General features: G+C 41.1%; 1 protein-coding gene across 2 annotated transcripts in view; it reads right to left on the bottom strand.

Moving 5' to 3' along the window:
* The window catches only part of sorl1 (sortilin-related receptor, L(DLR class) A repeats containing), a 107,315-nt gene that overhangs the window by 45,297 nt on the left and 49,811 nt on the right, over positions 1-12,207 (bottom strand). For both annotated transcript variants that reach the window (XM_055660564.1, XM_055660565.1), the window contains exons 17-24: positions 11,400-11,572; positions 10,314-10,445; positions 9,767-9,858; positions 7,051-7,297; positions 5,083-5,221; positions 3,605-3,775; positions 1,447-1,560; positions 1,002-1,124 (exon numbers count right to left, since the gene is read on the bottom strand). In XM_055660564.1, the coding sequence (XP_055516539.1) occupies positions 1,002-1,124; positions 1,447-1,560; positions 3,605-3,775; positions 5,083-5,221; positions 7,051-7,297; positions 9,767-9,858; positions 10,314-10,445; positions 11,400-11,572 (1,191 nt within the window). The remainder of the gene's footprint in view (positions 1-1,001; positions 1,125-1,446; positions 1,561-3,604; positions 3,776-5,082; positions 5,222-7,050; positions 7,298-9,766; positions 9,859-10,313; positions 10,446-11,399; positions 11,573-12,207) is intronic.

Raw genomic sequence — 12,207 nt, 5'->3', positions numbered from 1 at the left:
TTTGTGAATCTGTGTGTGTATATGTGCCTGTGCCTTTGTGAATCTGTGTGTGTGTATATGTGACTGTGCCTTTGTGAATCTGTGTGTGTGTGTATATGTGCCTGTGCCTTTGTGAATCTGTGTGTGTGTATATGTGCCTGTGCCTTTGTGAATCTGTGTGTGTATATGTGCCTGTGCCTTTGTGAATCTGTGTGTGTATATGTGCCTGTGCCTTTGTGAATCTGTGTGTGTATACGAGTCTGTACCCATGATGGACTGGGCAGTGTTTACCACTGGGCTGGATTTTGCAGGATGATAGGACGTTTTTCCCCACACGATTATCAGGTTTGAGACTTCACATATGTGGTCACAAACGCAGTCAGAAGTTGACGGCAACTGTTCAACCGCGACTGCACGACTGTGCTGCAGTATTGCCGTCTTCTTGGACACAACTATGAAGCAATCAGGCGCAGAAACCTGTATTAGGTTGGATCTAATGCAGGGACCTCTCTGTCCACATTCTAAAGAAAACAGAGCAATTGCAAGGATTATGGAGTTAGTATTTAAGATTACCTTTAGAATGGTGAATTAAAAAAGTTCAAACATCTCAGTTTGTCTTCTGGGATTAAGGTTGAACTGTCCTTTAAAGATTTCAGCTTCCCCACAATGGGATATTTATGTGGAAGGTTCCATGGCAGTACAGAGCCTTGCCTCTCATCTTCGACATAACAGCAATTTCTCAAATGGAAACATACAACTCTCAAGCCTTTCTTGACGTCCTCTGAGGGAGGGCTATATGTATGTATTTATGTATGTACTTAATCTATGAACCAATGTTGTATAACGTTAGCACCTCCACCAATGTAAAGCACTTTGGTCAACGAGAGTTGTTTATTAAATGCGCTATAGAAATAAAAGTGACTTGACTTGACCCAACTTCGATTTTCAAGTGAAGGCCGGCCATAACACTATGGCAGAAGATAATTATTCAGAAATGTGGATAAAGATATGAAACCACTTACAGCAATGCTCCTCATCACTATTGTCTCCACAGTCATCTTCACGATCGCACACATATGCTGCTGGAATACATATCCCCGAAGATTTACACTTAAACTGAGAGTTGACGTCGCACACTCCCGTGGCTGTGAAACAGGTAAAAAGGGTTCATGCTTATCAACCAATGTTTGTACATGATACGATTCAAAATTGGCACCCCGTTTTACCAGGACACCAAAAAAAAAACAAACCACAGAACGGCTGAATTTCTATTAAACACAATGAGTTTCATAAACAACATGCTTGGCATACTAAAGGAAACATCCGGTGAAAAGGATAAAGTTGTACGGTGACACCTTACACTACAACTCACAAGTTTTAGTTACGCCCTGAAAAAATGTGTTATTTTAGCATTATTTCAGAAAGTTACATAACGTTTATCAGTTACTAAATTCAGGTGGTACTTACGGCAATCCGTTTCATCACTAAAGTCACCACAGTCATCATCATGATCACACTTCCAAATGCTGCTGATACATTTTCCATTGAAGCATTCATACTGGTTAGGGGTGCAATTATGCTCTGTAATGCAATCAAAATACACAAAAGTTGCTCTTTGCAGGTTGATAGCCAATGTTTAGATATGTCTGGTTCTTCTCCTGAATTACATCACCCACACCCATCATTGAGCCACAGCACAATTTTGGTGGAATACCATTTCACAACTAATTCGACAGTCAATTTCCAGAGGACTGGCAATGGATCTTGGTTTTACTAGCCAGTCAAGCAGAAAAATCCTTCAGCTAATTCCACATATGATGGGCCACTAAACCCAATGAGTTATCAATGAAGATCCGCTGGATCACTTCCTCACTACTGGCATAAGGAAATTACACTACGATGGCGAGAAATAAATCTGCACCATTGCCTTAACACAAGGGTCGAAGAAGGGTTTCGGCCCAAAACGTTGCCTATTTCCTTCGCTCCATAGATGCTGCTGCACCTGCTGAGTTTCTCCAGCACTTTTGTCTACCTTTGATTTTCCAGCATCTGCAGTTCCTTGTTAAACACAATTCTATGGTTATGAAAGTATTTGCAAATTGGTTGTCATCTTTGCAGGCAGACAATTTATTTTATGATGCAAATTCTTAATTATTAATATAATATAATTTCTTAAAAATAGCGGAATCAGTGGATTTGGGGAGAAGGCAGGAACGGGGTACTGATTGGGGATGATCAGCCATGATCACATTGAATGGCGGTGTTGGCTCGAAGGGCCAAATGGCCTACTCCTGCACCTATTGTCTAATATTAATGAGATTTTCATTGCAGCTCTGTCCAAGCTGTGCTCGACTTCGACAGGGACAATCTAGAGACAGCCATCAAGGCTGTGCTACCTGCCGATCACCAACCCCTCACACTCACCCCCTACGACGTGTACGTGGCACTGAGTAGGACTAATGCACGTAAGGCTGCTGGCCCTGACGGCATCCCCAGGCGCGTGCTCAGTGCCTGTGCTGCGCAGCTGACAGACGTCTGGACTGACATCTTCAACCTGTCACTTGCCCAAGCAGTTGTCCCCACTTGCCTTAAAGCCACCTCCATCGTGCCAGTGCCAAAACACTCCACTGCGGCAAGCCTCAACGACTTCCGCCCAGTTGCACTTACCCCCATCATCACCAAGTGCTTCGAGAGGCTGGTCCTGGCACACCTCAAAAGCTGCCTATCCCCCACACTGGATCCCTATCAGTTTGCCTACCGCAAGAACAGGAGTACGGAGGATGCCATCTCAACGGCACTTCACTCCGCCCTCTCCCACCTTGACAACAGAGACACTTATGTAAGAATGCTGTTCATCGATTACAGCTCAGCATTCAACACCATTATTCCATCAAAACTGATCACCAAACTCGGTAACCTGGGCATCGACCCCTCCCTCTGCAACTGGATACTGGACTTTCTAACCAACAGACCCCAGTCTGTGAGGTTAGACAAGCACACCTCTTCAACCCTCACCCTGAACACCGGCGTTCCTCAGGGCTGTGTGCTGAGCCCCCTCCTCTACTCCCTCTTCACCTATGACTGCACACCTGTACATGGTACTAACGCCATCATCAAGTATGCAGATGATACAACGGTGATTGGCCTCAACAGCAACTGCCAATGAGCCCCCCCCCCCCCCCCCGGACACTTATTATTTTTTTATTCAAATCGTTTGCTATGTCGCTCTTCAAGGGAGATGCTAAATGCATTTCGTTGTCTCTGTACTGTACACTGACAATGACAATTAAAATTGAATCTGAATCTGAATCTTCCTTGTTGTCGTAAATGCACAGGTTGTTTACATGCGATCTTCATAGTTTTGCTTTTATTTTAATGCAGTCTTATTATTTTATTGTGTAGTTTTATTATCTTCTTATGTAGTCTTAATGTCTTGAATGGTGATGATGGGTAATGGAAGGAGATATATAAAGATTAGATGCACATACATTTTCCGTAGAAATTATCACCAGGAGCATGGCAATATTTCAACTAATCTCTATCATAATGTATTTGATTCTAATAAATAAATGACATTGTGGGCCATTACACAGAATGTATCGATAACTAGCTACAAGGCACTCACCTTGTCGCACACAGGTGGTATTCTTGAGGGAATAACCATGTGGACATTCACAACCAACATTCCCATTTGGCAAAACCAAGCTCTTCACTCCATCGGGACATGCACATCGTTTCCCATTTGGCTTTGGAAGACAAAGCAAACTGCAGGTCTTTGATGCACATGCATTGCTGCCTTTAAAAGGAATTTAAAATATCTTAGAAAAATTACAAGCAATAATTTGAGAGTGTAAATCTGAACATCGCCCAATCCTTTCTCTTTTCAGGTGTGAAAGCATGCGTACACCTATTCGCTCTCTCTCTCTCTCCCCCTCTTTCAAAGCTGGCTCGAATCTTCAGAAATACTCGAGTGGCCTAATACATGTACATAATGCAAAACAAAGATACTTTGAGTCACTTACAATAATTAGGTGTACACGTGCCCCAAATTAGATATTCTACATATTCATAATAGTCACCAGCTAGTCCACCTGCAGCCAGCATAACATTAAATATAAATGTACAGATCCTGCAGCACAGACTTACAATCATCAGAGAACTGCTTCACTCCATCAGGCTCCTGCACTTCCGCAACTCCCATGGCCTCATGTATGGTGTCAATACCTTCAACTGTCTGAGTAAAAACTCTGGAATTCCTTTCCTGAACCTCTAATCAAACACCCTCTTAAAAACTCATCTTTTCTGATTTAAACTTTTACTATCCTTTTTTGGCATTGTACGAATTGTTTCCCGATAACACTTCTATGTAGCAGCTTGCAACTATTTCTATATTTAAGTGCACCATACAAATACAAGTTATTATTAACTGAAGGTAGACACAAAATGCTGGAGTAACTCAGCAGGCGAGGCAGCATCTCTGGAGAGAAGGAATGGGCGACGTTTCAGGTCGAGACCCTTCTTCAGCATCTGCAGTTCTTTCTTATACATTTTGTCCACTCCGCTGCGAAATCCCCTCAAGGTATGTCTACATTGAAGAAGTTCTCCTCTCTCCGACGAGAGTTCAGCAACCATCTCTCCAGAGATGCTGCCTCACCCGCTGAGTTACTGTCTACCTTCCTCTTAAACCAGCATCTGTAGTTCTTTCTTACTCATTTATTATTAACTGATACATGCCTAGTGAAGGACTGACTGATGCAATTAGATCTACTGGACATTTGTAAAATATTGTGTTTTGCAATTTAATTTTGCTAATATACGTATCTGGAATACAGGAAACAAAAATGTCCATAATAAATTATTAATTTTTATTCTCCCACTGGAAGTATGCCCAGACACTTCGGTGACCTGCTGATGTACGATCTTTGATGCACAAAATTAGATCGTGCAATAATAATTTACTTTGTTTTCCAGGACTTCCCGTAACTTCTCATCTATGTTTTTGGTGATACTATAACATATTTCAGCACTGTACATATTTTGCTGGCAGGCACCAAAGTAAACGGAGCAAATGTTACATCCAGAAAGATTCTGTAGAGGTGTTACCTGTAGTCTTGCCCTTGTAGAAAACTTTCATATCCATTACTCCAGTTAAACCAGTAACCAAGGTTTCCACACCCGAGCCATCATGCTTATACGCTCGAAAGATGCTCAGTTTTGACCAATCATCCCAGTAGATTTGATCCTAAAAAGAGTATTGAATATCCAAGACTCAATATTTATTGGAAGTATACTGTTCATATTATTGAATCTTCCTCACTAAAAAACTCACGTTCATTATAAAATCTATCCTTGTATTCCACAAACTCATGAAACCTCACACTCATAATTATTGAATTGCAGTGTCTTATGTAATATGGTAGCCAAATCCACAACCCAAAGTCTAACAAGCATTAAGCGAGTGAACCAGTCAACAGATGATCCTGGCTGAGCTGAAAAAGTTGATCAGGGCAGTAGCAGAATGTAATACTTCATTTCAATTAGTGTTCTGGGATCTTTACGTTAACTTAAATTAGACTACAGTTTAACAGAGAAAAGGGAAGCAGTCAATGTTTTTCCAGTGTCTCACGGTGAATCTTTGTTGTCAAAGTGCAGTATTTTGCAAGGTCGACAGACTGGTGGAGGTCTGTACTTTTCCTGTATGTGCTGAGTGTAAGGCTCATCTTATCATAAGCTTCAGTGAATGGACCAATAATGACTTCGAGATTGGCCTCCAAATGTGTGCAAACGCAAGCATCATCTGCATTCTACAACTCATCCTCTTGAGGTTGGAAAGGTTGAGGAAAGCGATGGACAGCAATTGCATCATGTATTTATATTTTTGGAGTTGTTAGGTCGTGAAGATCATGTCTGCCGTGCATTAAGACAAACAGAATTCACTCTGGAATTTGGGAAGCAACTCTTCAGCTACCTGGAGGCGGCAGTCGATGAGGATCCTGGCAATAATTTTCCCTGTACCAGACAGCACGGAGACATCGCTGCAGTTCCTATAGTCAAACTTGTCTCCATTCTTGCAGACAGACACGACTATGGGACCATCATCCCCAACACATCTGGCAAGATCACAAGGTTATGGACTCACCACCAATCTTCAAGTACCATCGGCTCCTGAGACATTGCTGCTTTTTACAGCTGTGATATGAACTTTGACTTGTTATTAGTGGCAGCAAGACCGAACCAAATAGGTTGCTTTGGAATCCAGACAAGGGCACTTACATCAAGGACACAGTTGCAGTTCAGGAGGTGCCCGAAGTGTTCCTTCCAGTGGACACCAGCCTGATGGTTTCAGTCCTATACAGCTACGATTCATCAGTGAATCTTCACCCAAATCAATAGGATGCGCATTCGAGTCCCATGCCAAAGATTTAAGCATAACACTTAACCTGATACAGAGGGAATACCCGACGCCATTTTTAAAAAGAAATCTTAAATCTTGGTTCTTTCTGACCTTTTATGTGGAGGCAACAATTCATGATAACAAAAGGGCAGGGCAATTATTCTCAGTGATCCGACCAATATTGACCCTTCAATTAACATCTTACAAAAAAAAGTTTATCTGGTGATTATCCCGTTTCTGTTGTTAAGAAGTTTGACAAAAACATTTGCTACATTGCAACAGCAAGTTGAATTCAATTTGACTTTGCTGAGCGTTAGGCTGGTTGAGGCACTGAAAGATGCTATTAAATTATAAGTATTACAAATAAAAGCCTATTAGCCAGAATTGCTCATGAAGACAGGCTTGCCAGAGAATGGAATCCGGCACTAACCCTATACACTTTTGCTTCGGTCGGTGCTTGCTTTTGAAAATCTTAACAAAACTCCAGAAAATTAAAGAACTAATTTTAAGAAAAGGAGAATCACGTGCTTGTTTATTTCAATGCTAAAGAAGCTTAAAATACCAAAAGTGGATAGTTTCACAGCTACTTTTCCGAATCATGTATGAGACTATATCAGCATTTGATTTGACAAGTATCACATTTCAAATATCATTCTGAACAGCCACTGGCCATTTACCTTGAAGACACTGATAGCATATGGATGAGGAAGGTTTTGTATTAGTACTGATCTCTGGCCACCATTTAAATCTGCTCTCTCAATACGATCAACATAAGCTTCAGTCCAGTAGATCCAAGATCCATCCACGGTAATCCCGTTGGGCCATTTAATACCATCAGAAATGAGTCGAGTGGGGTGTGATGCATCCATCTCACTCTTGTAAATTCCAACTTTATCTTCTCCCCAGTCTGTCCAAAACATCAGTCTAAAGACAGATTTACAAGACAGTTATAATTTGCCTTCTTGCACAAATTAGGTTCAAAGAAATTCACACCACATTAGGAGATTATGGGATCTATTCTATAACATAAATTCTGGCATAAAAGTGCTATCCTAATGTACTTTTCCAGTTCTTGCCAGCCAAGGTTACAGCCCATCAAACACATAGCCAAGTACTTTCAATGCAATACAGGGTCATCGCCAATCACTCGCAGTGACAATAATTCCCAACTTGCTTTTCAACTGTTTAGAAGAACGCTTGATATTGTTCCTTCCTTGTTATTGACGCTCAGCTAAGTGACACAAACCCTCGGTATCTCATCTGTGTAAGCCCTTTTAATGTTATGTATCAATTAATTTTCCCTCAGCCTTCACTGTTCCAAAGAAAACAAGCAGTCAATCCTGCCACAGAACTAATATTTTCCAGTCTTGGCGGTGTCCCAGTTCATCTGCTCCGTACCTCCCAAGTGCTTTCACATCTCTCCTCACAGATGACGACCAGAAATGTACAACTAATCAATGTTTTCCATTTCCAAAATAACCTCGTGTTTAAGAAGGAACTGCAGATGCTGGAAAATCGAAGGTACACAAAAATGCTGGAGAAACTCGGCAGGTGCAGCTGCATCTATGGAGCGAAGGAAATAGGCAACGTTTCGGGCCGAAACCCGGAAGGGTTTCGGCCCGAAACGTTGCCTATTTCCTTCAGGGTTTCGGCACGAAACATTGCCTATTTCCTTCGCTCCATAGATGCTGCTGCACCCGCTGAGTTTAACCAGCATTTTTGTGTACCTTCCAAAATAACCTCCCTGGGCCCCGGCCAATATGAAGCACTATGTACACCATCTTAACATGGCATTTATGGCTACTTCAGATGAATGCACATGCTTTCCATTATCTCTCTGCTTCTCAATGTTTTTCAGAAGTCTATCATTAATAGCATATCCTCAACTTGTCCACCATCCTTAAATGGGCTGCGCCTTGTTTCTCCAATTCCAATGGCCCAATGAGTCTATCTACATCTCCCTGCCACATGCACCTTTCCACCCAGAAACCACAAAACTACAAAGACAACAGCTTAGGAACCTGGAGTGTACCCGAGTCTTCTACCTCCCATCAGTCCAGTCATCCAAATTAAGTTTATATAATAAGTTCTATTAAATGTGGACAATATAAATCTTACTGGATCTACTGGCGCGGATACAGGTCTCTCCGTTGCCGAACCAGCAGGTCGAGGAACAGCTTCTTTCCGGCGGCTGTCACTCTACTAAACAACGTACCTCGGTGACTGCCAATCACCACCCCCCCCCCACCCCTCTGGACACTTATTATTATTTATTCAAATCGTTTGCTATGTCGCTCTTCCAGGGAGATGCTAAATGCATTTCGTTGTCTCTGTACTGTACACTGACAATGACAATTAAAATTGAATCTGAATCTGAATCTGACTTTTACTTTCAACATCAAAAATGAGGGCACGAGGTCACGGCATTTTAAATCTAAATGAGCTCTGTTGATAACAGACATGCTCCATGCATTCAAACAGCTCACTAAATAACTGGACCATCAAATCAAGATGGTGATGGCAACTATACTTAGGAAAGGAAAGCAGTTTGGTCTATAAAAGGCTGCATACAATACCTCTTGTAATACCACCTTGATGCACTGGATGGTGCAAATAAATTCAGCGTATAATGTCTATCAGCACCCTCTAGTGTTATGAACATTTAACTTCAAGGAGCCAGCTTAGAGCCATGGAGTATTACAGCACGGAAACAAGCCTTTCTGCCCAACTCATTCATGTGGCTAAGCTATAATCCCATTTGCCAACTTGACAAACACCAAAATGAATATAACTACTTGGAGCTTCATAAAAACATCAACATACAGAATTTTGTTTTAGGCACATGTCTGAAGAAGGGTCTCGACCCGAAACGTCACCCATTCCTTCTCTCCAGAGATGCTGCCTGTCCCGCTGAGTTACTCCAGCATTTTGTGTCTAACTCTAATTCAATGGCAACTGATCTCACCATAGTTTAGACATTATAGTAAGACTTTATTTTCAAGTACAGAAGTGGTCTGTATTTGCAAGGAGAGTGCCAGTACAAAAAGGAATTAATGTAGGTTGGGTGTAATCAGCCCAGGTTATCTGATTATCACATAATTGTTCACCATGGTATAGGAAGATTAAAAAACAAAAAGATCCCAGATTGAACCAGCAAAATATTTAGAGCACTTTTAAGTGCATTGATGTCTTATTTGCTTGTGCACAAAAGGGCTTCAGGTCAAAGTTGTAAAGATTTGCTGGTTAGAACTACTGTGGAATCTGCATGAAATTTTGAAAGTCATTTTCCCCAAATGAGAAATGTAACTCTCCTCAGCAATCTATTGATCTGCATATCCCAAGAAATTATATTAAACATACAAGGACACAAGTTCAAATATTTTCAAAACTTACCCTAAAGTGGGAACTAGTACAAGAGCCCTTGGACGGTCCAATGTAGTGGAATTCAAGAGAGTGAGACGAAGGTCGCCATCAGCGTTAGAAACCTAATGAATAATTAAAATAAAATGTGTATTTATGGGCCTCCTTAAGCTTTGTTAGTGTCCAAATGAGATTGGAGTTCGCACTTGCTGCTGTGGAATGAACTGATGCCAAATTGTTTGCATTAAGACATTTAATTTATTCATTGGAATCATAAAACACTACAATGCAAGAGGATATCTATCAGTCATCGTAATGACAAACTAAAACGGGTTACTCCAAGTTGTCCATATATTATTTTTAAATGCCACCTAAATACAAACATCCAGCTGCAATGCTTCTTCAGTTCTAATCATTACAATTAGTCTCCCAACAAATCACTTTCTGCCCTCCCCACCCACTTTCTTCCTTCCCCATTCATGCTTGGTCACCAACTATGAAGTAAATGGAATATAAACATTTAATGCATTCTAAGTTTTAGAAGTATTTCATACTTATGCCATACACGCACTAGACTTGCCTCAAGTTTCTTTGCCCCAGCATCTATCCAGTACAGAAGCCGGCTAATGGAGTCAAAGGCTAGAGCTTCCACAGCCTGCAAGCCATCCTTGATTATTATATTCTGGCCAGAGTTCCCATCTAGGCACAAACGCTGAGGAAAGACAATACCAATGACTAAATTACAACAGCAATCTTACAGCACAATCATATACTAGCAATGCCTCAGTATTACATATTACTAGACCTCTCGAAGAAAGATTTCACCATCCACTTCTGCCAAGATATTATGTAAAATGTTATAAATACACTTTGTAAACAAATGCACCAAATTCAACTCAATTTAAACAACGACATTATATCAATGTCGTTAAGATATTCTGGTCTAAAAACGTAGGATCTCTTTTGGAAAATTCCTACAAATTTCAGTAGACTCCCTAAATGAAAGTGTGTCATTTAAGGGCCTGCCCCACTTGCCGGCACCCGTCATAGTCGCAGCAGGTCTATCATTATTGTTAAATTATCAACATTTTGAAAATCCAGCAGCGACCAGAAAAAGGTACGACTCTTTGGGCGACGTGTCCAAATTGTCCTTGTGCCACCAAGTTTTTTCACTGAGGTCTCAATTCTCAAAAATGAAGGAGATGCAGTCATTCTGCAACATTGGGGGATTAAAGTTGATCCTTGTTTGACGGGGGTTATACTATCCAGATTACAGTTCTGTACCTGATATTTACAAATGTATCTAAGATACAAAATGTAACAAGGTATATTAACACATTCAAAGTAAATTAATTTATTAAGTGCAAATTGTTTGAGAAATGAATTCATTCTTTCAGGCGGTATCAGGATATTGAGCAATGCAGAAATGGGATGTTTGGAGCTTTTGGAAACATTACACACAGCATTTTGAAATTACAACTTCAACCTCAACTTGAATACTGCAGACATTACTGGGAGGCACACAGTAAAACGATGCAAACTATAATTTAGTTACTCCTGGTGTTTACCATCAATAAGGTGTCAAATAGTACCACTTCCTGTTGATTTAAAGCAGATGTACGTGCACAATACGCCGTTACTTCACATGTGCACAGAGTGCACTCACCTGAATAATATGCTGTGAAATATCTGCCCAATACACACAATTGTTTTCATAATCAAAATCCAAAGCAACAGTGCCTCGCAGGTTCTGAAGTGGCAGTGCCTCATCTGTACCCTTGGCAAGGTCGTAACGATGAATTGAGCTCCTCAACGCATAAAGTATGAATTCATTTACCTCTGCAAAGAGATTTATTTATTCAAACACCAGCAAACATCAGCATGAAACAACTATGTTAAAAGTTTCCACAAGAGACAGCAACTTTACAACTTCCTCATCCCCCACCTTCATAGCGCCAGAGACCCAGGTTCGATCCTGACCACGGGTGCTATCTGTGTGGAGTTTATACATTCTCCCTGTATTCAAGTGTGATTCATCCGGGTGTTCCCGTTTCCTTCCACATTCCGAAGATGTGCAGGATTGTAGATTCATTGGCTTTTGTAAATTGTTCCCAGTGTGTTGGATAGAACTAGTGTATGGGTGTCACTGGTTGGCGCCGACTTGGAGGGCCGAAGAGCCTATTTCCATGCTCTACCTGTAAACTAAACCCGCTCTTCACACAACCTCTGGCATTTCAGAAAAAACAATCCAAGTCTGTACACCTCGCCGTGTAGCTAATACTCACGAAATCAGGCATTATTCTGGTAAACTATATCTGCAACCTTTTCAAACCTTCCTGTATTGGAGTGACCAGAACTGCACACAATACTCCAAATGCAACCTACCCAAAGCTGCATCACGACTTCCTGACTTATACTCAATGACCCAATATGAGAGCAAGCAACCTTTACCACTTGATCTACTTGTGCTGCCA

This window comes from Leucoraja erinacea, chromosome 32 (genome assembly GCF_028641065.1).
Source record: "Leucoraja erinacea ecotype New England chromosome 32, Leri_hhj_1, whole genome shotgun sequence".
Classification (NCBI taxonomy): Eukaryota; Metazoa; Chordata; class Chondrichthyes; order Rajiformes; family Rajidae; genus Leucoraja; species Leucoraja erinaceus.
Note: the sequence above shows the minus strand (reverse complement) of the source record. Positions and strands in the feature narration are given on the sequence as shown.